Source organism: Epinephelus lanceolatus, chromosome 3 (assembly GCF_041903045.1).
Source record: "Epinephelus lanceolatus isolate andai-2023 chromosome 3, ASM4190304v1, whole genome shotgun sequence".
NCBI lineage: Eukaryota > Metazoa > Chordata > Actinopteri > Perciformes > Serranidae > Epinephelus > Epinephelus lanceolatus.
The window spans coordinates 16,950,373-16,978,178 of record NC_135736.1 but is presented as its reverse complement, the minus strand read 5'-3'; the positions used below and the strand labels follow the sequence as shown (position 1 = coordinate 16,978,178).

The 27,806-nt window shown below is 41.0% G+C and overlaps 1 protein-coding gene across 6 annotated transcripts; it reads right to left on the bottom strand.

Moving 5' to 3' along the window:
• Positions 1 to 323: 323 nt before the first annotated feature.
• Positions 324 to 25,722, bottom strand: gne (glucosamine (UDP-N-acetyl)-2-epimerase/N-acetylmannosamine kinase). 6 transcript variants are annotated; one of them, XM_033623793.2, is made up of 15 exons: positions 16,453 to 16,875; positions 9,856 to 9,879; positions 9,674 to 9,745; positions 9,331 to 9,479; positions 8,895 to 9,141; positions 8,437 to 8,644; positions 8,192 to 8,344; positions 7,886 to 8,098; positions 7,072 to 7,159; positions 6,533 to 6,743; positions 5,867 to 5,996; positions 5,545 to 5,766; positions 5,022 to 5,204; positions 2,870 to 2,986; positions 324 to 2,680 (listed from the first exon to the last, which is right to left on the bottom strand). In XM_033623793.2, exons 1-15 carry the CDS (start codon positions 16,489 to 16,491, stop codon positions 2,445 to 2,447), a joined length of 2,292 nt encoding a protein of 763 aa, XP_033479684.1. In that variant the 5' UTR covers positions 16,492 to 16,875; the 3' UTR covers positions 324 to 2,444. The 6 variants fall into 6 exon arrangements, with proteins under 6 accessions (XP_033479684.1, XP_078022018.1, XP_033479686.1 ...); XM_078165892.1 differs by having other exon boundaries at positions 9,839 to 9,879; positions 16,453 to 16,644; XM_033623795.2 differs by lacking the exons at positions 9,856 to 9,879; positions 16,453 to 16,875 and adding an exon at positions 25,566 to 25,722.
• Between the last annotated feature and the right edge of the window lie 2,084 nt (positions 25,723 to 27,806).

The window sequence follows — 27,806 nt, the reverse complement described above, 5'->3', positions numbered from 1 at the left end:
TACGGATTTTGAATGAACCTTAGCGACTTTAAAACTTATCAGTCAGGACTATAGTGGTAGACTCATATACTGCAACTCTGTTGGAGATACAGAGTGCAGAAATCAGCAAGGCTTTAGAGTGCAGTCGCTGTTTCTGTGTAAAAGTCCCATTTACAATACTTACATGACTGGCTATTTCATTCAGTTTAAATATCCAGGAGTCTCATATGACTGAACACTTGCAGTCACTGATAAAAGTAAAATTTACAATTGTAAAACTTGTTTTGGAACAGCAGTTCAGTCATCGTCCTTACTCTACTGGGCCCCCAGAAACACATCACCCCAATATCAGACTTGTTTAATCCCTTCATCTTTTACATTAAACTTTTTTTTTTTTTTTTTTAAATTCTACAAAACATTTTTTACATGTATTTCAAGGATGCTGAAGGAAGAGAGACGTGTTTTGAAATAGTTCCACATGTTCCTGTGTAGACACTTAAAGGGGCAATAAGCGAAATTCATCATTTCTAGATTGAAGGAATTAAAAAATTGCTATGTGAAGAACTAGAGGTGTAATTTCATCTGGAGTATAGCATGACCTCACACACCCTCTCTCTGTGTTGATCTCCAGCCCCTTGTTTACAAGCCGGTCCGGCTGCGCGTTCATGTACATTCATGTGAATCGCCACCTCCTCCTTGACCCTCCCCCCCTATAAAAGGCTACAGCCAGTGAGCAATGGCAGATGGCATGATGGTACCTGTAATAAATGAAATATACTTGCTGAGATGGAGGCGAGGCTCAGTGACTAGAAGAGCTGGTAGAAGCGCTCCATAGCTGTAAGTTACTCCAGTAGCCGGTGGCAGCCGACTAGTGCTAACTCCGGGAGCTAACGCTAACTCTTCTCCGTGAGTACGCAGAAGAGTAGGAACGTTAGCGTGGCAGCCGACTAGTGCTAACTGCTAACGCTCCTGGGAGCTAACGCTAATGTTCCTACTCTTCTCTGTGAGCCCGTGAGCCGGCTCACGGGCTCACGGAGAAGCCAGCTCACGAGCCTGTGAGCCCGTGCCTGGCGGGCTCACGTAGAGGTAGAGGGAGGAGTGGCTCATGACACACTTTGTTTTGGTCTACAGGCAGTGCACAACAGCAAACCTAGCGGTGAAACGATTTCGCTTTTTGCCCCTTTAACTTAGAAGCTGCATAAACACCCTAAGCAACAATATTGTGAATTGGACCATTGTAAAAAGTATCAGCAGGATTTGTACTCTACAGAACATTCATGTCTTCCATGCTTTCCTCTCTTAAATAAAGTTTATTTCTTATGTATATTTTAAACAAAACAGTATATATATATATTTGGACATAAACCCCCAAAATACAAAGAAATGAATCCAAAAAATTTCAATTGGCATGTAATGTACATTAGAGTATGTAATTACATACAAACCATGTAAATATTTTTCAGATAAAATATATATTCGAAAGGCGTGAAGAAAATTCAGTTCAAAAATTCGTAAGGTCTGTGGTGACGAAATGTGTATATATATATATATATATATATATATATTTAAAAAAAAAAAAAAAACACTTCATCTGATGGCCTCATACTGAAGCAGCTATTATGCTCAAGCAGTTGCTACCTTAACATGTCATTAAATATTTCAACTGATTATTCATTAACCATTTCTTACCCCGTAAGCCTTCAAGATTAGCAACTACACCAACCATCATCTTTAAGTACTAAAGATTTTCCCCATACCTTACATAATGTAATTCACAAAACAAAACATGGAAATGTTAACATAATAACTTGACAGTCACCCTTATTTCAACACAAATCAAATTGAGAATAAAACCTCCATAAAAGATTATATAAAAAAGTGAGATGGCAACCGATCAAGGAGATCTGAGACAAAGCTGCAGGAGAATGTTTTAGCAATATTTTGGTCACAATATTTTGATACAAGCTTTCATTAATGACTTTTCCATCCACCCACATCACATTACAAGTAGAGCGGGTTAGTCCTACCCTGGAAGGGTAATTTTGGTTTTAAGATGGTGTTACTGTTTACTCAGAAGCTGATGCTTAATCGTTAAAAAGAAATAAAAAGCCCTGGGGCTTAATTAAAAAATGTAGACCTAAATTTAAAAAAACAAGAGTGATGACATTTCCCGATTGTGCAGTGGACCCACTTACTGACCATCATCTGGCCAAGTGAAGGCATAATTCTGACATGCTTGAGAATTTGCATTTTTGTGGAAACCACAAGAAAAACTGCCTTCATCAAGGTAATTAACAAGCAAAACAAGCGTGCTAAACACTAGCACAATGGTTCGAATTCATTGTCAAGCCTTTAAAATGTATCCCTTAGATATGCCTGTATATCTATCTGGGCAGTACAGGTACTACTGTCAGTTTTGCAGTTCTCTTGTTGGTAGCAGTCCTTGGTAAATAAGATGATATCCTTCAGTATGTCCTTCTGGTTGCATAGTCCAACACCATGCTAGCTGCTCCAAGCAAAGCCGGTTCCTCCAAATCTGACGCGATAACCTTGATGCTCTGGGCACAGTCGAGGGCTCTCTCAGAGATGACTTGCTGCACTGGGGCCTCATAGTAAGAGGCCAAGATGCCGGACAGAATCACCAGTGTGGGGTTCACTATGTGGAGGATGTTAATCATGCCCACGCCTAGCGCTGTGGAGGCTAAGGGGGGAAGATGAAGACAGAAATTAGATTTTTTTCCTCATTTAATAGCAGATTTGAAGACCAGTGTTCGTGAAATATAATAATGTTTTTAAGAATGTTAAGTGTTTATAATTCCTGTCTGTGACAAAGGACTATTTTTGGGTCTTTTTTTGTTTTGTATGCATTTTTTTGGCTTTGCGCTCTGACCTTTGTGCAGAACAGCCTGAGCTTTGCTGTTCCCCAGTCTGGCTGCGTTGATGAGGTGGGCAGCGGTGATTTGCTCCGTGATCTTCATATCCATCCCCTCCACCTTCAGCAGGTCCTCTGAAAGACACATCAGCACACAGGTTAGATGTGCATATGCATGCAAATGATGAATGATGTTATGAAGTCATTGGAGATATGTGATGAGAAACCACATTTAGCCCGTCTCTTCGGGATTTCGCAATGTTCCATTCCTGTGAATTCTGTGTAACCTTGCAATTTTGTCCAATCACTGTAACGTTACCATAAATATGACTATTTTAATGGGTAAAATCTCATTTCATTGTAGAGCTCTGCGCAGTGTATTGATTCGCTCAGCCTCCCTCTTTCTGCTTATTATAAAGCTGCTGCTTTGGGATCGGAGCTCTGTGCCTGGGACAGAGTCACACACACAGTGACAGGGCTAACTGTTAGCATCACAAAGCTAAAGTTACCCGATGGTTATTAACAGGTTTAACAACAGAGTCGAGCCATTTTGTTGTGAGATAAGTGACTCTGTGTCGGACGTTTGCTGCTGCAGGGCTACTGCCCAAGCAGCAAAATATGACGAGTAGTGATGAGATCATGTCGTGCTGTGTTAGCTCATGCTATACCGGCAGTGAGAGCACAAGGAGAGCCTCTCATGGGGATGGTCCTTCAGCGCTCTGTCGCATGGCATTAACAGTTGATCGACCAACGACCCTACCATCACAAATAAATTCTAATTCTGTGGGACACACTAACACAGTATCACAACTATTTTCACAATTTTCAATGTCCCCCCAAAATTTCAATGCGAAAAAAAATGCCTATAAATGTATATACGTTTTTACAAAAGCTGCCATAAAATCAGGCTTATCAGGCCGCAACAATCCCCAAAACAGCCTGTGAAATCCTAGCCTGGCGTTGCCAGACCCAAGTCACAAAACGCGAATGGGTCTTGACATGGAGTATGCATGTCCTATTCCTGAGGGGCAGTATCAATGGCTGTCACTCAAAGTGCCCCTTCACGCAATTGGCAAGATGGAAAACCAATCAGAGTAAACGAAACGTGTGACATAGGCTAGCACAACACCACTCTAGCACAACGCCACTGTAAACAGCCAAGCAAACTGCAGCGGAGATGAGCTGTGATGATGTCTGTGAAAGAGTGTTGCCGTCTTTGCGGATTTCCTCCTCACTGTGGACTCCGAGTTGCATGGCTGTGATTCCCAGCTTGGTCGCTTCCCTGACCTGCTCCTATATGAGAGCAACTAGCGGAGAAACAACAATAGCCACTAGGTTTTCAGTTAGTCCCACCTTTTTTCCGATCAACAGAGCCAGTTGGTAAATTAAACTTTTACCAAACCCCGTAGAAAGGACGGCAAACACATCCTTTCTTTTTTCAATAAAAGCTTTCAGTGCAGCCGTTTGTTCTGCTTTTAAAGAAAATATACATTCCAGTTCGTTCAACACATTTACCATAGCAGTTTCAAAATCAGTGGCCATGTTGGTTGTTCACGAAATGAATTCACTCCGCTTCTATTCTGATGACGTGCCCTCCCCAAAGTAATAAACAGTTGTTTGGCCCGGTAAGCTTTAACCGATGCCAGAATGCGCCTTTATGATTGCATGGCCAGACTGATCTGCGGAGCTAAATAGAACATGAGCTCGCGAGATTAGAACGGTTTCACCAGGCTAGTGAAATCCTGGGACTGTTCAATCAACTTGACATAAACACTGCTCTAGGTTTTCTTTATCCAGCTAGATTTCCACAAAGTCAAATATTCTAAGAATCAGCAGTTAGAAAAACAGCGAGATTACTTTATTTCTAGTTTAAAGTTACAAAAAAGGCAAAGAAATGACTTTAAATTCCTACAACCAGCAAATCCATCCAACCTACATTCATGCCTGCGTCACGTGTGTGTTATGTGGCATATAATATTTTTGGGTAAACAATTCCTTTATACACATGCAATTCCAGCGGGTGACTTAACAAAACTACAAGTTTATGTCAGGGTGAGCACACACCATGTTTAGAAGACACACCTTTCACAGCTACTCTCTGGATCGTCTGGGCGTAGTTGAGTCCCAGCACATTCCATGAATCTTCACGCACACAAAAACAAACACTCACCGTCGTGCAGCCTTTTGGCCTCTTTCTGCAAGGCCAAGCCAGATGAGTAGGCCTCTATGCATCCTCTGCTGCCACACGGACACTCTGGGCCTTCCAGTGAAACCATGATGTGGCCCAGCTCTGCAGCACAGAAGGTGCTGCCATGGACCAGCTCATTGTTATGGATGATCCCTCCTCCAATACCTACACACAGAGGCAAGGTATTTACTTCTTCAGATTGTCAGTGCAATTAAGTAACTGATTTGAGTAGTTAAAGGCAGTCAGTGCAGTAAGATGAGGCTATAATGATGATTACAATTTGCTGTATGATACAGGGCTCATGACATTTAGTATGACAAAATATACTGACTAGGCTCAGTTAAGAGACTTAAAAAGATGATGCCCCCTTTCCTCCACTGCATAGTTGTTTCTTTTTTATATTAGGATTATGACAATTTTACAAAATTTAATTCCTTGCACCAAGCCTGTTTAAACTGATGATGAATGACCAAATGTGTGAATGAATGAAAAGATCCTGACTCACCAGTTCCTGTGATGACAGTGACAAAGTTCTCAACCCCCTTTCCTTGACCAAACTTTCTCTCAGCCAACGCAGCACAGTTGCCATCATTGTCGACCCAGACAGGTAGGTGCAGGGCATCTGAGATGGGTGTTCTCAGGTCCACTGAGGACCACTCCTGGATCAGCTTTGTGGAGTTTACGACCACGCCTTCTTGTGGGTTTACACGTCCACCCGTGGACACTCCTACAATGTAGGTGAGAGATGTTAGAAGAGCTACAAGATGATAGTTTTTGTCAGCATCAAAGCCACATATTCATTAAGTAATGTGAGTGTCTTTTCATACCAACACCGAGAATTCTACAGTTGAGGCAGACAGCGTCCCGCATGGCGTCTGCACACATCTTTAATATGAGCTGCATCCTGGCCTCGATGGTCTTTGGATTTGGCTGAGTATTTTTCTTTACTATTTTACCCTGGACAGAGAAACAGAGTGGTGGCGGGGAAAGAAAAGGGAAGAAGAAGAACATGAAGCAGGTTTTATACCAGATGGCAAAGTTGAATCACAGTGAAGACACAGACTGCATCTAAATTTCCATACTAACAAGCTATTTAGTAGGCTAGAAGGGTATTTGAGATGTTTTAGTATGTCTGAAATAGTAACCAACAGTAACCAGTGTTACAGTACGCAAACACTAAACACTTCACTGGCACATGCATCCCACAATACATAACAGTGGACAGCGACCGAGGCAGCTCTTTAACTTTTTAGGGTTTTGTTGTTTTAATCAAAGCTTTATTGACAGCCATTTAAAACGAAACACCTTCAAGACCCAGCCCGGGTTCGAATCCAGTCTGTGGCCCTGTGGCCCTTTTCTGCATGTCACCCCCCCCCCACTTACCTGTCCTGTCCATTAAAGGTAAAATGCCCTGAGGAATATATTTAATTTAAAAAAAAAAAAAAAAAAGGAGATACAGCTACATCGAAAAGATTACAGTATATGCAGCATACCGTCATACTGACGATTGCCACCCTGAGGTTGGTCCCTCCCAGGTCAATAGCCAGAGCGCTCTGTGTCTCCAGGATGTGATCGATGTCCTGGGAGATGCAGTCTTTCACCGGGGGGAAACAGAAAGTCTTCTGGAGCGGCTCCTCCAGGTCAATGGTCCGTATAAACTTGAGAATACGGGCCACTGCGTTGCCATCGCCATAAATCTTAGAGCTGATGAGAAAAAGAAATGCACTTGTGTTTATATGTCATCATTATAAAACAGATATATTGTACATATTTATATAGTATTTTTTCATATTTTGTTGTAATTTCTTCTATTCTTAACTATGAAGCTGTGACAGGAGTTAACTCAATTAACTTCAACTTTACATTTCACTTGTTGCTGTAAGTTACCCTTCATAATATGCAGAGCAAAAATGTACACTTAGAATACAGATATGGTGCTTTTAGAACAAGAGAGAAAAAGGAAAAGAGGCTCTACAAGCAAAACTGGAGGACAAAGACCCGTTAAGACAGATCGACAGTATATAGATCATACCAGGGGTATCTCTTTCCAAACTGCAGCTCCAGAGCGTGGAAGATCTTATTATGAGTGTCTGCATCTCTGACATGTAGGACATTTTCACCTGGCAAAGAGAGACACATGATCAGTATACAGTAGATGTTGAAGGGAAACTTTCACTTTCAACCTGGACCCCATTTTCCTGTCTTTGTGTCTAAGTGATGTATGGGAACAACAATGTTTTAAAGTGATCCAGTATAGAGCAAGATCACTAAAGTCAGCAGTAGTGAAACAGGCTGCAATGTAACGACATGGACATTTGGCACCGTTAATGTATATCCACTAGAAGTACTTGTCTTTGCCACTCACATGCTCACATTATTATTATTACAGATGTCTGACAACATTATGGAAAGGATCCCTACAGTGACAGATGTTTTTGTTTAAGAGTGAAATCCTTTTTGTTTAACCGGAAACAGCCCAGAACTCTATTTAAAAAAAACACAGTAATTTTATCATTGTAAAACACACTGCTTTGTTTGAAATAAATCCTTAATTCACCCAGTTAGATGTGAAAATATTCTGGCTCTGTACACACTAAAATTGGTCTTAATTTAAATGGAGTCTGGTGGGTTGAGCGATAGTAACTTGTGTCAGATGACAGACTGTCTTTATAAACACTTTGTAAAGCTCTGAAACCAAATATATAAACAGTCCTTGCGGAGCTGCACCTTACTACAGCATGTGCGATGCCTCATTAGTGATTTAATCCATCTCTTGACCTTCCTTAGTCAGAGAGTAAGTCCGGACAAAAATTGTGGCAGAGGCAGCATGTAATTATCAAACATACCTGTTTCTCTTCCAGTTTGCCTTGTTCCCAGGTTAATGACTGGTGTGCCAAAGGCCCCGGCCTCTCGTACCCCACAGCTGCTGTTTCCAATCATGCAGCCGGCGTGGCACACCAGCTGGATGAACTGCTCAAAGGGAATGTGCTTCACTGCCCGGAAGTTGGGATGCTGCTCGATGCCCTTCTTACGCATCACACGCACCATCTCCTTACTTCCTGTTTACATACAGAAAGAAGGGGCTGTTCAAGTGACAGAGAACAGCCTGAAATAACACAAAGGACCCAAAGGAAGCAGTAAGTGAAACTAACCGGCATCAATGTTAGGGAAGAGGATGAGAGTCTTTTTGTTGAAAGAAAGCAGAGCATCCAGCATCAGCCCGTAGATTTTAATAGAGTGCTGGATGTCAGTGGTAACTGGGTGCTGCAAAGCCACGATGTAGTCACGCTCCTGCACCTTGTCACCTGCAACATGAATGAACACCCGACACATCACATACAAACATATTTCAATGCCTCACACTTTATTTCTGTCCCGTGACTGTATCCCCACGTACCCAGCCAGCTCTTGATGATATCCATGTAGTCGTCTCTGTGATTATTCGATAGCAGCTTATCATATGAAGGGCAGCCGGCCAGCAGGATACGAGAGTGGTCCTCGCACATGGCTATGAGGTGCTGCTCTGCTCTACGTGTGCAGCAGGCATGGTAATGGGCTAGCTTACTGATGGCGTGGCGGATTGAGTCATCGATTGTACCGCTGACCTGGGAAAAAGACAAACAAAAGATACATGTTATTTGTTCTTTGGTAATATTACTACAAAGTCTTGCAGACAGGTGCATCAGATCAAAACTGTAAAAGAACCATAAATTCCTGCACTATTATTATATCAATCCATTATTGTATTTTGTGCCACTCTTAGGAAGACAAGAAAACATATGGCTGCATACTATACACACGGTGCGTGGTGTGACTACAACTTATCTCTCATATTCTCGAGCCCTGCCTCCTCACCTCTCCTCCCTCCAGATGAAGTATTCTAATGTTCATCAGTGCTGCAGCAGTTGCTAGGGCCAGTGCATCAAAACGGTCCCCATGGACGACCAGGATGTCAGGGTGCAGCCTCTGTAGGACATCAGGGAGTTTCACAAGTGCCAGCCCAACACTCTCCACCATGGCAGCCTCATCCTCTCCTCTCACAATGGTGTGGAGCTTGGAGCCGATGTCAAAGTCATCCTGCTCGATCATACGGAAAGTGTTCCTGCGGAGCAGAAAGTAGGAAAAGAGCAAGTCAGCGAAAAACCTGAGTTTCACAATGAACATCTGTGGGCAATTATGGAATGTTGTATTGGCTGGTGCATTACACTTTAGACACTACTTTACTGTTTTGCAACATCTGTAACAAGCTTTTGCTTTTTTAGAAGGACACCTTAGTGCCAGTTGGACATACCCGTAATCATCGATGAGATGTGAGCCAAGCACCACAACTTCCAGATCAAACTCGTCAGGGTGGCTTTTGAGCCCAAACATGATGGGGGCCAGCTTGGAGTAGTCCGCTCTGTTGCATGTTGCCACACACACCCTCAACTTCCTCTTACACTACACCAAATGGAGGGTTAAAGATCAAACAAACACACAGAGACACCATTAGTCGAGCACATAAAAACACACCCCTCTCTCCACAAGTTATGTTTAATTATTCAAATACAAATGGCTGAAAATAATAAATTCACTTCACATAATGTTCTAATAAACCCTCATTTTCATACGGAGCCAAAGACATGAAGCCATACCTGATTGTCCGCGTCTGTCTTTCTCCTCTCCATCTTTTCTCTGTTCCTCTGCATTCTCAGATAGTAAAGCTCCTAAAAGACAATACAGAAAAGACGGGGTGAGATCCAGTAATGGGTCGGTAAAGCATAATAATATTATCCATTATTTTCAATACCATAACCCACCCACAGGTCATACTCACTGGGGCCTTCCGATTATTCAGAAGCTGTAACATGGAAACACAACACAACACAACTACACTAAAAATGTTTTGCATTTTTAACAAAGAACACATGCTGACACTTTTTTTTTCCAGAGGTGGGAAACATGCTTTAGGACAGTGCTTTGCATGGCAAGGTGAAGGTCACACTCACACCTGGGACACCCTGGTCACCTTGCAGGAGGAAATTGGTCTCAAAGGACAGCAGCCCATAAATGAGAGCGACAAAGTCACAGCTCATCAGCTGCAAAGGGAGAAGCACACAGAAGCTTTTCTCTATGCTTATTGGCTGTTAGTCGGAAAGGGGCGGAACTATGTCCACGAGAAATGATGATGAGTGAATTATGAGTGAACTTAGGTAAATCCCCTGCAGTACTATGTTAACAACCTTTCCATTATCTCTCCACTGATATAACAGCAGGCTGGAGTCACCTGAGGTTCTGACCTACGAAGTGACTTCAGTCATACCGGGACATTAGTAAAGCGATCAAGATTAAATCACTGAGTAGTCCTTCAAGAATCTTTTGTATGATTATGGTTTGAGCTGGTAATGTAACACACCTGGCACAAACTGCAACGACACAGTTTCAGCCACAGGCTTAGAACTGTTTCAAACTTCAAAGCAGACATTTTGATTTGTTATACTATAAAGCAGGTGTTAATAATAACATTTATGATGGTTCTGTTCTATTAAGGAGTCCCAGTGAGCTATGAAAGTGTGAGAGTGAGCCAGCATGAACATACCAGGACCCTAAAACTGAAGCAGCTTGCAGAACAAACAGAACAGACAGGCATTGTATTATTTACACCTGTGCGTTTCCTTCTGTGACATTTCAAAATGTCTTTTGTGAAAAATATCTAACTGTTTCTCCTCTATTTAACCGTCAACAGTGCTCACCAAAGGCTAATGTCACAACATCATCCAAATGTGTATAACTAATGCTGAAGTTTTCAGTGGCGATGGCTTCTTGCTGCCATCTGCTGCTGTGAATGCATTACAACAGTTGTACTTTCCCAATTGTGTGTTCAAAGTCTTAAATATAAAACAACAACTTTGCAGTAACATTTCCAGAAAACATACAGAGGTACTGTATGTATTAAAGCCAATGTGGTAAATCACAAGGACCTCAAATTCCAGAGCGGATTGACCGCTTGGAATTTACAAACTCCCGAGGTTAGATTTAGCCTCTGGCTGAGCTGCATTTTATTCCTTTGCACTTCTGTGAATAGGAACGGAGGGGTCATTGACATCGGAACGAGCAAACAAGGATTAAAAAAAAATAAAAAACAGGGTTCCTACTGAGGCACGATTGTTAAATCCCACCATGTTTTCCATGGAGTGATCCACTGCTTACCACAGACCATGCTGCTTGTAATATTGTCTGTCCCTACTTAAAAATGGTGTTGTGAGAGCCATGGCAGGAACTGTTTGCCTTTCATATATTAATAATCCATGTGACTGGTAAAAATACAGTGTAAATGAATGGTAAATGTAGAATCATTAGCCTATGTGGATAGAGGGTTTTTTTTTTGTTTGTTTTTTTAAGAGATGGTATTAAACTAGTCCAACCCTGCAGAGCCATATCAAACATCATTGCACTGGTTACTACACACAGAGAGAGATAAAAAAAAAAAAAAAACAAGGAGGGGATATTGAGTTTATCAGCATGGAAAATACTGAGACTCTTGTCAAAGAAGAGCAGAGAACATCGCAACTCTACAAATAAAAAGGCCTTTTAGGGACTGTGCTATGTCATGTGAGTACAGCTGCTTAAAGAATGCAGCTGTGACAATAACCGCCTTTATCATTGTCATCACCACATTTGATTTATTTTAAGCCAATACAATAAATCAATTGAAAAAATGTGCTACTACCCAATGTTCTGCCCATAGTACAAGCCTGTCATCAATGAAGGCTGCTGTGCCATAGAAGGTAAAGACGGAGACGGGAGTCGCTCGGGTGAGCAAGTGGACTCGGAAATATGTGACGCACCAAAAACCGCCAAACTTAAGTGTTATGTTGCTTTTTCACTGCAGTAAGAAAAAATCCACACAGTCACAGTCCTATGCAGCCATATACCATTCCATCTCATTTATGGCATGACTTAGCATATTATATCTGGATCAGCCTCAAAAAGCACACCACAGGAATCCAGTATTGCTCAAGTTAAAGTCCCTGAGTCAAACTGCTAAGACACTTTTTGTCTGTATAACTTGGCATCTAGCTAGACATGAACAGGTTGTACCAGATCCCCGAAAACAATGAGACTGTTAGGATGGGCTGATGTTATCGCCAAGCCAATGCCAACACCTGAATGCTGTCAAACTGGACTGTAATCCATGAGTGTTATTCAAGGTAAGCAGGAGGAGGTTACACGAAGGTCTACAGATTTGGAAAGAAATAAGGCAACATTTCCACAGACTACCAAAGGCTAAAGAGAAGGGATGCACCATGAAGTGATAATTTCTCAGCAAATATTAAGTTCTCCATGTAAAATGTGTGTTAAAATTCAAATATTTTCCATAGGCAATCTGGAGTTTGCTGTCCTTTCACTGTGAAACACCTGATTCAGCTGCACATTGAAATCACCATCATGCTATTCTACAGAATTAGATTTCTGACTGCACAGATTTTGTGTCTTCATTACAGGCTGCAAAATATATGCATATTTTCCTCTGAGCAGACTGTAGGTTGGAGAAGTGAAGAACCAAAGGATCAACAGTGCTATGAATGTTGCTACCACAAATGATGGGCCTTAATTACTCAATCAGAATTACAACTGGGTACACTCAATACTTGTTCACAAAAGCCCTGCATAGAGTAGAGTGGATCAAAAATTAAAGTAAATGGGCTGCTGCGAGTATTCACAGGTAAATTCACTGCAATACCCCATCATATTCCTACAATGACCCCACAGTTCACTACTCCATCATTATGATAAATGCTGAGATCAGTATTGCATCCCAAAAAGAAAAAATAACTGAAGATATTTTGAAGCTATTTGTGGGGGAGGCTGTTATTGGTGTATGCTGGTGCTGAAATCAAATACATACAAAAGAAAAAATGGAAATTCGCAAGGAAAACGTGTTAGCAAATAAACAGTGGGTCACGTCAACCACAGTCATCTGCTGAGCTGTGTGGCAATTCTTCTCTTGTGAACATTGACTAAAGGTGTCTGGCTAAACAAAAGCCTCACTCATCCCCGGGCGTGGCTGTGCCAAGCACCTTAAATTAAGACTAAATGAAATGTTTATACGTTTTTTTTAGTGTCAAATCAGAGCTTTCCTTTTTATGCTTTCCTATATCATTGTAGGTAGTACTTAACATAATATCTGTGGAAAAAGGTGTGTCTGTAGATTTGTGCCCCAGGGAAGAACCAACATCTTTAGAGTGAATGCCAATATGCGTCAGTGGCGCCATGTGAACAGTCCGTTTTTCGTTACTAACTGCCAACAGGTTTCATTACATATCCAGGGGTTATCCAAGGATACTGGGTAGCGGCAGCGTTAGGTACTGTCTGAACTCTCCTGTTTGGCTGGTGAGTTTTTCCTTATACATCTCAGATGCTTGGATTAACTGCAGCAAAGTGAAGTACAGTGTGATCTATCACCTGTCATCAATCCCATGACAGGTTCTAACTCACTCACTCATAACATTAGAGCGCTTTTTACTCCGTGATACAGGGAAAACATAATTTATTTAAGTGTCATCATAGCTTTTGACAACAGCATCCCCGATATTACTCCTGTCCTGTGAATAAAAAACAAATCGGTACCTAAAGGGAAGAATTGGATACATGACAGTAATCCTCATCTGTGCATACTCTGGGCAGGATGCCACTGTTTTCTGTCTATGTCAAGAGAGAAATTCTTTGCATATTAGCCATTCATCTTGCACTTCATTTGCATAAAAGGAACAAAATTTATCTTTCTATCATGGGCTTGCTGTGATGCTGAGTGACAGCTGGACAGAAACTGCAATGCAAAACAAAAGAGCTGCACACTTCCAACTGAAACCAACATATGCTCACTGGCTAATGCCTCCTTCTCTTCCTAGTCTACAAGTGTGGACGCACAGTATGTCTTGTGTTCCATCTTGGTTTGTTGAACGAGCTACCGAACAAACTTTGATCAGGTTGTAAAGTGCACTGCTAACGTCATTTTACAGGTATTTATTGCTAATTTACTGGTCACAGTTATGTTTACATTCAGTGTTTCTCACCAAAACGCAATGTGTATTTTCAAGGTTTTACAACTGTGTTCAGTACTTTTCCTTCTTAAAAAAACATTAGCATAGTTGATATTTTAATGTTTTAGGATGTTCACCTGTAATGCTCACGGATTGCCACATTTTTTTGGTGAGTTACTGCCACTGCAATTTATTCATCAGCAGGAATACACATCACAGTAACATTGCAGTCAATTAATCAATTAGTTAATTGACAAAAATCAACAGGCAACAAGTTTGTAAGTAATTCTGTTTGAACAATTAATCATTCAAACTGAATTATCTGTATCCTACAATTAGTTAATCTGATCGAACTAAACATGAGAAGACAATTAATTGAACCAACAGTGATGATTAAACAATGATGACAAAAATCGTAAGTGTCAGCCAACCTTTAAAAATGTGCAACAGACTAATACCGCCAGCTGATTTGTGTGTTGCGCTCTCTATTAACGTTAGGGCTGCCACTAACGATTATTTTCATTGTTAACTAATCATTTCATCAAAAAATGTGTTAAAACGTTGAAAAATGTCGGTCTGTCTCGCCCAAACCCCAAAATTACGTTATCTAATGTCTTGTTTCATACTCACGCCAAAGGGTTTTAGTTCACTGTCACAGGAGAGTGTGTAAAGCTGCCAATATCTGAACGTAAGAAGCTGCAGTAAGATTATTTTGGGGTACTTTTATAGTACTTTCCTATGAAAAATGACTCAAACCGATTAGTTGACTACTAAAATAGTCACCGATTATTTTAATAGTCGATTAGTCATCGATTAGTCGACTAATCATGGCAGCCCTAATTAACGTCGACATTCACTCTCAAAACACCGGTGTGAAAGTGGTTATGATGCAGACTTTGACGAACAATTTCATGTTTTTGTGCGACCTCTACAGTATGATTGTGAAGGAGCTAGCCGACATTACTTGCTAGCTTGTGATTATAAATCAACAAAACAACAATAAAACGATTTCTTATTGTATTCAGATGAAATACTTAACTTAATAAAAAACTGCAAAAATTGTGAAAGTAGAATTTCAGTCAGGAAACAGAATGTACCCTGCTCAGCTAGCAAGCGATCAATGGCACAGCGCAGGCAGACTTCCTGTCTTTTAGTGGTGCTTGGGATAGATATCGGCCATTCAGATCGCAAACTTCCGAATTTAATGGAGATAAAATTTCATGGAGTTTTGCTTCCGTTTCATTGTTTTTTATTTTACCTCAAGTTCAAGGTTTTTAGTGGCATGCAGGAGAAATTCGTCCATTTAAACGGGACAAAATTTAGTTGAAAAAGTTTTAAGTTAACTATATTATAACCTCTATTTTAAGTTGAAAATGTGGCATTGCAATTACTATATTTTCAACACGCAACAGGACTTCTGGTCACACTTCCTGGCAAGAGTGTTAAATAACTAAAATCCTTTCATACATAGCATTACAGTGCTATTATTCAGGTTTACAAATGCCACCACAGAAATGATTTTTTTTCCCACTTTTAAACCGGATCTTCTATACCTTTGCTGACAAATCATTGTCCTTGGCTGAGGTAGATTTGACAGAGTAGATTTGTTTACACAATATCCCACTGGCCAACGTCAGCCACCAGCCGACACCAGCCTACCCACACTCACCTAACCTCAAAGACTTGTACTTCCATTCAGTAATTTAAAAATAATGCGGGCTGATTTCCTATGACACCCTGAAGACAAACTGCCATTTAGTTTTACTTCTATTAAGTCATTACTTTAATAGCCTCAGCTGAATGATAATTTTGTGGTGTTGATCACCATCACCATCATCATCACCTTACTTTTGCTAATCATCCCCATTAAAATCAGTCACAGATGAGCTACGGGAAGGTTAAGACAGTGTTTGGACAGCCTCTGTTTAAGCATGGAAAAAAACTGAAGTTGGGATGCATTCTAAAAACAACAATGGCACAAAAGTACCACGCCTTTCAAGGTAAATGCCAGCTTGACAACTTAGTTCAGTATTTGCATGACCTGGTCAAAGCAAAATTCATGCAAGATCCCATCCTTGCTGTTGTGCTTTTCTTCAACTCTCAGGTCACACAAAAAACCCTCATGGACCAAATTCTATGATTTACCCAGAGTCTCATTCAGCACGCCAGTGACTTCTAATCAAGCATCACAAGACAGCATCAGCAGCCAGTGTTATGGTATGGGGGCAGGGACGCATGCAGAAAGCAAAGGCAGGGATGACACCGCGATAAAGGCAGACAGAGATACATTACACACAGAATAAAAGAGAGGTAATGATACAAAGTGAGACAGGAAGGAGGGGCACGAAGATAAAAAAAAATACGAGAGAGTGAAAGGCCATCTGACTTACATGTGGGTTTATGCGCAAAGGACCCGTCTGTTTTTCCATCCCACGCCTCTTTGGACTCACCGCTAAAATAAATCTCTGGTCTATTCCCAATCCCTCTATCTTTTTTATTTCTCCCTTTCGCCAAGCCGCATGAGGCAACGGAGAGAGGGCATGCGCGAGCCAGCAAGCAGCAGAGGAAGGGAGAATAGAGGAGAGGGAGGTAGGGTGACACAGACATACAGCTGGGGGAGGGGCTGTGTGAGATCTGGGCTGGGTTGGTTTGTATTAAAGCTCGTGATTGGCTGAGTGGGAGGAATAAAGAAAATGGCATCGTGCCAGACATCCAGCACACAAGATCGTCTCTATAAATCATCACTGGCTACTTATATGAAACGACAAATGTCAGAAAGCATATACTTCAGACTAATCTGCTGAAATTAAGAAAATCATTTGTAAAATTTACAATGTGATCTTCAGATTAAAAGGTCTTGCTTGTGCCCACCCAAATGTTGTTATAAAATGAGTAAGAACATTAGAATGACAGGAAATATATATATTTTTTTTTTCACATCAATTTGAAAGGATACATGTAATGCACTGCGCAAAGCACTTGAAGTAATGGAAAACATTAAATTACTAATCAAATTCAATACTGGTCTTCTTTTAGTACAGTGGAAATAATAATGCCATGTCTTAGTCTGCTGTGGAAATGCACAACTTACATGGAATGTATTGTAAAGGTGACAGCAGAATCCAGCTCCATGCGTTTGTTCGACTAAAATTCACTCTACACTCCAAAACCCTTTGTGGTATAACAGCACTTGCGTCATTCAGCACTTCACAGAAGCCAGGAAGTAACAGGATGTTTTTTTCAAGTGTAACTGAAGTGTGCCAACCAGGAAATAAAGGTAAAAAAAATGTAGGTAAAGAAACTACGTAGCTGCAGTTCACAAGAACTGATGACATTTCTGTAAGGCAATGAGAGAGACATCTGTTAAAGCTGGGGTAGGCAGAAATGTGGACAAGGAACATTTCTCCTCCTGCAGCTCCCACTGTCCTCTCTCTGTCCTCTGTCCCCTCACACCAGACAACCACAGACATATGCAAACTCGTGTTTCTTATACACTGATTTATTTAATCCTATTTCATTGTACAATTGCATGCAGCTCATTTGCTCAGCCCCTTATTGTCCCACTCACGCTCTCTGTTTATCAGACCACAAATGAGACAAGAATTAGCTTGCTAGCCACCCCATGGCCAGCACAAACCCTCAGCGCCTAGTGTCATGGCAACCACAGACAGTTTGCTGATCCAGTGGGGAGTCTGTCCGGTCCCCAAGCGCTGAGGGTTTTGCTAGCTTGGATTCAGGTTGCTGTGCCCGCTGACTGAGAGTTCATCTCTGGAGCTGCTGCCAGCTCTCCTCCTAGCGAGGTTTGTAGTAGACACACTGATTCAAGGCTCTTGGTATTGTTAGCTACATCAAAGTGGACTTGAACCCGCAGCTGTAAGCAGAAGCCTAACTATTAGCAACATTTTCTCTCCGTCTCTGAGATGCTTTGCCGATACTGACAAGTGTTTTATTTTTTATTGTCACTATTGTTGACTCTCTTCTAGGTTGCTTTGCAGTGTTGCCAATGCAGGAATAGCAACTTTCTCTGCAAAGCTCTCCGCCATGCGCATCTGCATTTGTAAAACAGCCAACAGGAACACTTTCTCTCTCTGAAATGGCCTGTGGCCACACTTTCCAAAGCCAGAAAACCGAGACAAGAGGAAGTGCAAAAGTCTAGATTTCCCTCAGTCCTCTTTAATAACAATAGGCTTAAAGGTTATTTTCCACTGAAGCCAAAATTAAACTGCCTCCCTGAGCTGAAATGAACACCTATACAAAGTCACAATTTTGAGTTTCCTGTGCTGTTAAGGACATTTTGTTTCATCAGCTTTTGTAGTTACATTAATGTGCATGCTCCTTCAGGCATTGCTGAGATAATCTTAGAGTCCAGTATGAAAACTAGCTGATCCATCAGTCTGAAGGCTTATCAGGCACCAAAATATTGCACAACGGTTACGATGTGCAGTGAATTAAAAAAAAACAACAAAAAAACAAAAAAAAACAACTGAGGTTCAAAATATAGTTATGTGTTTCTGCTGTGTGGTGGTTACCTGACCCTGTCCTTTCCCTCACTTTGTCAGCAAGTGAAGATGTCCTGACCTCTCTAATCAGAAAGGTTAGAAGACGTTATGTCTCAGTGTCTTGACGCAGGCTAGAGACAGGCATTGTGTTGTTTAGACTAGAAAACTACCAAGGGGCACACACACTCATGTGACCTTGTTTCTTAAGTATAACTGAAGTTTGAAAAAAAAATTGTTTCTTGAAGCCAACTCCGTGCCACCACTATGTGTGTGGGTTCTGTTTCCTAGTGCCATTATTGTAAATGAATACCTTCATTGTAATGAAGACAATGTAGACGAATGTTTTTAATTGATCAAACAGCGACGGGCCTGGAAGTACATTGTGTATTCATAACTATGAGACAGGATTTTGAACTTCAGTAATTATCTCATCTTCTGTCAAGACAATTGTAAGGTAAACAGTATATAAACAGCCTCCATGTTACAAATTAATATTGCAAGAATGTGCACTTGCACGTATTTGATTGGCCAGCACAACGCCTTGCTAGATGACAATGCACTGCAGTCTCAAAAAAGTTGGGCCCAGACCCAGTTAAACTTTTTTGCCAGTTAACCCTGGCCTGCATGTTTTTTTTTGTTTTTTTTTTCATGTTTGCTTGTTTGTTTTTTTGTGGTGCATTGACAAGCTGGCTCCATTCGAATGAATGCGAGAGCTGTGGGGTTTTTTATGCAGGGCTGAAGTCAATCTGGGCAAGGCCTAATCCCACTATCCACCGATTGGGTTTAAATATACTATCTAAGACTTAATCAACTAAAATTCTACAAAGTCTAACTTTTAAGACGACCCTCTTAAATGTGTGGCTCTTTATATTGTCATGTTTGTAGTTTGTATACTCATATTGGCTGCAATAGCAGCTGGGTTCCTGGATTATTAAAAGATTCCTGTGCTTGTACATACAGTCAGCATGGTTGATAAATAAGTTGTTCCTTATAGAGCTTGGATGAAGTGAATATTGAGAGTCTTTTTCATTGAGGATCAACTGGTTCGGCTAATATTCAGTGCATGAGCCTGAAGACTAGATGTGGGTTTGTTTTAAAGGGATAGTTCGACATTTTGGCAAATTCGCCTATTGCCATAATCCCTATAGTCATATGAGTAGGTACATTACCTTTAATTGTCAGTGCCTGCTGTTCTGAGATCGGTGGGGCAGAGCTGCCCACTGCTCAGTGCACAAAGTGGAGGTGAACGGTACGGCCCCCTCTCTCCCTCAAAACTAATCAAATACACCATCAAATGACTCCAAACGCTCTAGTGGACAACACATGGCTTGCGCATTCCCCACGCTATGAAATAATAATGTATAATTAAGTAACATTACGATACATGAAGCAAATACTCTGAACTACTTTCTTGAGTAAACCACTGGGCGGAGTGACACACTGCGCACCTGAGACAGTGCCGTAGTTATTGCTTGCAGCCTTGCATTTGCGGTATCGTCAGCTGGAAGCACCAGAAAGTTTGAGAAAAGTTTACAGAGTGCTGTTGTAAATCATGGTTTACACATGTATTGTAAAAGGTTGCGGTAACAAGCCGAAGACATGGAGCAGAGTGAAGTTTCACGTAGTACCAACCAATAATACGGACAGGATGAAACAATGGCTATTTGTGCTGGACATCGACCCCAACACGCCTGTGGAAATGGTCCGGAAAATGTTTGTTTGCTCCAAACATTTTTTACTGGAGGACTACAGTGAAAGGATGGAGCGCAGAAGCTCAGGAATGGTTCAAACGCATTTCTTGAGAGACACTGCCATACCATCTGTCGGGATCACAAAACGAGCAGATGTGGTAAGTGATCATTGTGTATTTTGCTAGCAAGCTCTCTGCTGTAACGTTACCTCCATGTTGAGTAACATTAGCCTACAACCCAAGCATGGTAAATAAGGCTAAAATGCAAATGTTGTTGTGGTTATATTATGGATAAGTGCTTGCCCAGAGCATATAGTGAAGTGACTGGCATTACTTCTCATTGTTGGGAATAAACAGACTGCTAGGGAACATTTTATGTTGTTGTTCCCTCAGGAGTTGTGGTGATTTATGAGTGTGGAGTTAGCATGTTCTCCCCGTGTTCCGGTGATTATTTTGAGGCGTACTCTCGTCCCATCCCACCAGCAACATATGCAACATATGTAACATACAGTCACTGGCCACTTTGTTAGGTAACGTTACACCTGTGTAATCTAATGCAGTCCAGTAGAACGGCTATACCATGATTTTTCCCCCCGAAGCTTATAAATTTTCGGTTATTGTTGACATTGTCTAGAAAGTGACAATTCTACTTTGTTTATTATTGAGGTCATAGTGAATGGTGGTGGTGTACTAGGTGGTAAACTTGTTGTTTTGATGACGGGAGTAACTGCACTAAACATACGCTGTTTGAAATCACTCCGCCCAGCAAGTACTGTGTGTCTGGAATGTAGTTCCGGCTCTGCATTTGGCTTCAAAACAACCCTGTCTCGCAATATTACATTATTATTTCATAGCGTGGTGAATGTGTAAGCTACAAATTGTCCACGAGAGCGTTTTGGAAGCATTTGATGGTGTATTTGATTAGTTTTGAGGGAGAGAGGGGGCCGTACCATTCACCTCCATTTTGTGTGCTGAGCAGCAGGCAGCTCTGCCATGTGTGGCTCTTTGTATGGTCATGTATGTAGGTTGTATACTCATATTGGCTGGAATAGCAGCTGGGTTCCTGGATTATTAAAAGATTCCTTACTTATCTTCTGTGCTTGCACATATAGTCAGCATGGTTGATAAATAAGTTGCTCCCTATAGAGCTTGGATGAAGTGAATATTGAGAGTCTTTTTCATTGAGGATCAAATGGTTCGGCTAATATTCAGTGCACGAGCCTGAAGACTAGATGTGGGTTTGTTTTAAGGGGGTAGTCTAAATAACATTTTGTACGCTTTGGTTTTTCCCTTGCCTTTTTTTCTATTGCGTTTTGCTTCCTTTATACACGCTATTTATGCATCTAATTATGTTTTTCCACTTAAACTTTGTTTGTGTGTTGCTACAGAGTGCTTTTTATATTTTCTTATAGCGATGGATTGGTGGTGTTTGTTCTGTATCGATTACTTGTCACGTTTAAAACACATTGGTTCCATTCGTGGCACATGAACTCTTACTAAAGCTCTTGGTTTTTCATGTCTTTTTATGAGCCTAATGGAGCACTAGGTAAAAGTTGTTGTTCACGCCACTGTTAATAAAAGACTCTTGACCATATAGGCTACTTTTATGTGCCACTCATCCCTTTAGTTTTGTTAATCATCCCAGTTACAATCAGTCTCTGTGCAGACCTGCACACCCCCACTGACCAACATGTACACCCCCACAGAGTCACTGATAGTACTAACAGACTGCACCATCTGCATGCCTTCACCTCATTGGTCAATCCCTAGAGACCCTAAAATAATGACAAAGCCATAAAAACGATGCAGGATACTGCAGTGTGCCACGTGTCTGATTCTCAGGAGTGTTCAATGACTCACTATTACTAGTGTTCTCTGTTTATTTAAGGAGTTCAGGGACCTGTGTGCTTCTGCTTCTCTCAATTTACAAAAAGAGTTCAAGGTAACTTTGTCATATTCTTTTATTTCAAGGAAATTGAACAAAACCTCAAAGGACCCTGTTTAAGTAATTCATAGTGCATGGTTTAAAGTGCATTGTGCAAATGCATTTAATTAAGTATGTATTTCAGTAAAAGCCGTAATGTCACTGCAGCGAGTATAATGACCACAATTAAAAAGTAGTAGCAGCAGTTTTTAGCACCAGTAGTAGTAGCTATAAACTTGACAGAGACAAAACTTAACTTCTAGCTTCTGAAATAATACATGTAGTTATGCTGCTCTACTCTCTGGTATGTTCACACTTTAGAGAATGCAAATGTTGCACACTCTGGCTCCATATGCATTTCTCTTTTTTTAGAAGGCGTTTCTGCCCCCAGGCCGTCTTCAAGATCAACAATCATACTCTTGAAGAAGGCCAGAGGGCCAAAACTTCATCTGAATAAAAGAGAAATGCACACTGAGCCAGAGTGTGCAACACCTGTTTTCTACTTTCAAGTCTACTGCCAGTGATCAGCACCTTGCTGCAACTCTTGGTGTGCGTTACTTCTCTATATCACATTTTATTAATAATTTCCTCATTAATGATGTATTATTTCACCCATCTGTGTGTCTGGTGTGTGAACCAAGCAGAGCGTACATGCACTGCAAACCCACATTTGTAGGCGCATCATAATGCACCATTTAAATAGCGGCAAAATAGTGCGCTGTTGACTTCAGACCTGCTGCCTCAAAAAGGCAATGCGCCAACAATGTCTTGACCACATCTCATCTAAGACCTAATCGCCCATGGGTGCACAGTCTTTCACAGCATGGGCACTGGCCATGTCTTGCTCTATAACCTTGCAATGACAGTTGCACTGCACTTTGCGCTGGCCCAAAAACTCTGCACAGACATAGAATAAATTATTTTAGGCTACATGATATAGTCTACCTGTAGCATAATTAATTAAACTGAAAAAAAACAAAACAAAACACACTAACATTTGTAGTAATGCAAATTGCAAAAACCCCAAAACAACAACCTTGAAGGCGTTAAAGGCATGAAGACTGTTTCCATATCCTAAAGGGAATTCTTCTGGCTAAGCTTTCTGTAATAGTCATGTAAAACTACCAGTTTGCCCTTAGGCCAAGAAATTTACATTCAGCTTGAAGGACAAAACTAACAATCTGAAGAAGTCCCCTTTGGAAAATTGTGATGGACATTTTTGGTTGTTCTCTGGCATTTGATAGACTAATTAATCAATTAAGAAACTAATAAGCCGATTAATCAAAAATGAAAATAATCATTAATAATAATAAGGGGCAGCAGAATTATCTTGTGAAGTGGATATTATTGCTAAATATAATGTACTGCATAATGTCAGACATAATGACGGTCACATAACCTCATGTGAATATTAGTTCACGCACATATTGTATTTCTGTATTTGACATGAGGGACTGGCAGTGCTGGCACCACCTCAACAAGCCGGCTGTAAATATGAATGTGGACTGGGTAACTGCCCTCAGTGTTGACACAGTTGTGACATCCGGGTACCCAAAGGACACAGAAAAAAACTACATCGAGCTAGATCAAACACTGATCTCAGTGAGCAGGTTCAATGTAGATTTACTCTGATGAAACAAAGAGCAAACACAGCAATGGACCATGAACTGTGCCCTCAACCTGTTTCTCCCAGACTACCACAAAGTCAAGATCATAAGCTTCCAAAATTGTCTTAAAAGAAACAACTACCCAATCTACAATTAGTATTTAAAACCAAATTCCCTGTTAACTCACTAAATATGATTCAATGATCTGATGATTGACTTAAAACTTAAGAGTAGTTATAGTTACCACTTCTTTTCTTCATACATTTTATCTCTGACCTTTAGCAGATATCTGATCTGCTTTACTTATCTTATGAAGACATGGCTTTAAGGTACCAATAAAGTATCATAAAACAATCTAACAGTGTTACAGTGTTACTGAGGATCTATAAATGGCAGACACAAAAGAAGGTATGTCATATACTTGCTAATAAGATGCTGCCATCTAATGTTCTTTATAAGCAAGCAACACTTTTGGTTCTGCCAGTGTGCAGTGTGTAGGTGTGGTTGCATATGTTTAAAATTCAGGCATGACTTGCTACCTAGATCTCTTGCACACACCCATTACTTTAAATAGGAAACATCATTAGTAATGTTGCACTGGATTAACTTGATTGCCACGTGGAGGGAATAACATGTGACGTATTATGTTATTACAACCAACTCAAGGCACAGCAAGGCAGTAATGCTCCAGTTGCAGGGACCAAACGTTTTTTTTATGTAACTGAGTCGACCAATGGTACAATGTGAGGTTATATAACACAAAGATTACAGACTGCATGTTTTGCAGTAGAGTAGCCTGCTGATTTTAACCAATATCAGAAGGAATTCAATGTATGACAATATCTTTAGGTACATCTGGTTATTCTGCACGAGGGCATCAGAAATGTTTGTTAGCTATGTGCCGTTTCAGCACCTTATTATTCATCTTATCTTTTTAATTTGGCTTTGTTTTGTCTGAACAAATATCTGTTTCAGCAAACATTAAAGTTAGCTCAAATAAGCAGCAGACCCACTGAAAGGGAACAAACCGTTAAACACAGCCCCAACTACTTCACTCGTCACAGTGGACCTGTCAATTATAGCTAGCGAGCAGACTGCTTGTTAAAAAACACAATGACAACGAACAACCTGCACTTTGTACCACCTTTCATGTGACGCTTTGCCAAGCAGCACTTCGCTTCTGTTAGCATTTATAATCCGTGAAGCCAGGGTTAAAGAAGAAGGGGGCATCTTTCTCCACCTCAGACACTAACCCACTGCAAGTAAACACTGAACTTCCTGTCTGCTTCACAACTACGTCACTTTTTCCTTATCGGTTTTAAGGCAAATTAGTATGAGGGGGGTGCACGCATATTTTTCCCTCATATAACAGTTATATATGTAGTAAAAATGTTAAACTTTGTACAAATTGAGTGTTTTGTGTCGCCTAGAATCCCATAATACCTTGCGGAACCGTTCACCCGTGTCCCACGAAAAAAAAAATGAATGGGGGCGACTTCGTGTCGCGTGCGTCTTTACCGTTACTGCGGTTTGGCTTTAGCTACAAAGTTATGCTAGCGCCTGTTAGCCGGCTGCCAAGCCTAACACGTAATAAAAACACCATTGGCATCATTGTATAATCATCAGTGGGTGTTATAATTGTAGTGTTTGAACGTTTCGCAGTGGCGTAGAGGTTCAGGCTAGCCGTTAGCTGGTGAACCCCACCTCACAGTTAGCAAAAGTTATCAATCCCTCTACAAGCTATCTGTAATTTTTATCACACTGATGCGTAATTAAAATATACCTTGAATTATTCAGAGACGCTGTCGCTTCATCTCATGCTGAAACCATCCGTGGTTACATTCACTTAAATCCCTTCTGCTTTGGGTTTCCAGTGGTTACTAGCAAACGGCTCAGGGCATCTAGGCACTCACTGGGTTCGCATTGTCGATATCTGGGCGGACCGCCTGAACGAGACCGGATGTGCGTGTTTTGGACCTTCATAATAAAACCCCCCATTAAACGTACACATTTTAATACTGCTGTACAAGGGCGTATTAACCTTTCTGGACGTACCAGGGGGGATCTAAGTATTAATAAGCCACTGATCCTTTTTTTCTGCCCAATGCGTGGGCCTACTTTATTCCTGGAATGGCACCTAACCCCGGTTTGTTGTTTGGTAATTTGAAAAACACACCAGCTGATATCAGATAAGACAGATGTTTATTTATCCTGAGATAACTTGTTCTGCAGAAGTTGCAATACAAAGTTAAAGATGTGCAGCTACAAAGCATACAATATGTAAAGAATAAATAACAAAGTAGAGAAAGCAATACATAGCAAATATAAAATACAACATATAGCAAATATAAAACTAAGCTAAATAACAAGATAATAAATGTTTAATTTAGGCTATAGGAATATTCAAAATGTATAAAGCACAGTGTCACCTAAGACTGTGAAGCTCTTAAAACTACACACATTTTCCTTATTCAATTCAGAACCTAGATTAATCAGGACACACCCAAAGTCTTGCAGCATGTCAGCTGCTGCAGGGATTTACCAGCACAGATTTAACCTTTTACTGCTTGGTCTAGGGTGTAGCCTACTGAAGTATTTGTACTGTGTATTTACATTTGATGTTAGGCTACTTTATGCTTGTGCTCCACTGTGTTGAAGATGCAAATAGTGTATTCTTTCCACTCCTCTGCATTTATTGCACAGGTATAGATAGTAGAAATTTTGCAGATTCTAAGTTTACATTCACAATATCATTAGTTTAAATAAATGATGCACACTATACCACACAGTATAAATAGTAGCCAAAATTAGCTGTAGCTCTATAGCTACATTACGGTGACATGCTGCCTCCATTCTGGGGCCAAACAAATCTGTATATTTACACATTTGTTCAGGATAGATTTGCAGACTCTGTTAGGCCTAGCTGAGTATAAAATGATGCATTATGTATAATAAGATGTTCTCGATTACTGAGGTTTTATAGCGTGGTATATGTGTTTATTATAGAGTAAGAAATCTCAGTATGATCCTAATGTGTGAACCACAAGAATTAAATGTATGGTTAACAGTCCTTACACCCGGCTGCACTCATCTGACCTTGAAGAAAACACCCATCTTCTTTTTGGGCATGAGCCCAGCCTGCACAGAAAAAAAACACTCACATATTAAAGATTAAAAGGAGTGTTTAACAGCAGCTCCAGTGCAGAGCAATAACCACACAGCAGCGGTGGAAGTGGCAGCGTTTTGTCTCAGCTGCAGCCCCCATAGCGGCTGCTGCTATTTTATAACTGTGCTGCATTGCAGGGCTATTTCCCCCACAACCATGGCTGCGGTTGCATAAGAACTGACAGCATCATGGTGGTTTGGAGGAGCCCTGTGAGGGAGATGGGTGGAGGAGGCTTGGGTGGGATTTGCTGGAAGAAAACAGAAAAGTTAAGAAAGAATGAGGAAAGTTTGTCGAGGGATTAAGGGCTGAGGTGAAGAGTGAAGCAGAGAAAGATGACAATGAAAAACGAAACAAAGAGAGAGGGAGAGAGAGAGGGGGGCAGCAGATAGCAGCGGCATTGACAGATTGATTGTTGGGTGTGTGTGGAGGTTGAGTGGAGATGGGGTAAGGGGGGTGGCCTGGGGGATGAGTCACAGTAAAGGAGTGTGTGTATAAATGTGTATGTGTGCGTGAGTGTGACGCAGTAGGACGTGCACAGAGACTCAAATGCACTTACTTTATCTCCCCCTTGCTTTCCTCCTCCTTCAACTCAACCCTGAGACATATCACAAAACACTGCTATACATTACTGTGTGTGTGTGTGTGTGTGTGTGTGTGTGTGTGTGTGTGTAAATTTGGAGGGATACTCTTGGCCTCTGGCACACTGTGTCACGGTTTCTAACACTGATGTTGCTCTGCAGGACTGGCTGCTGTCTCTGCTGATTCGCTGCACTGGCACATATAGAGATGTACACGATGTACTGCACACCCTGAAAAGTCAACATGACACACCTGCTATTCTTCAGCAAAACTTGATTT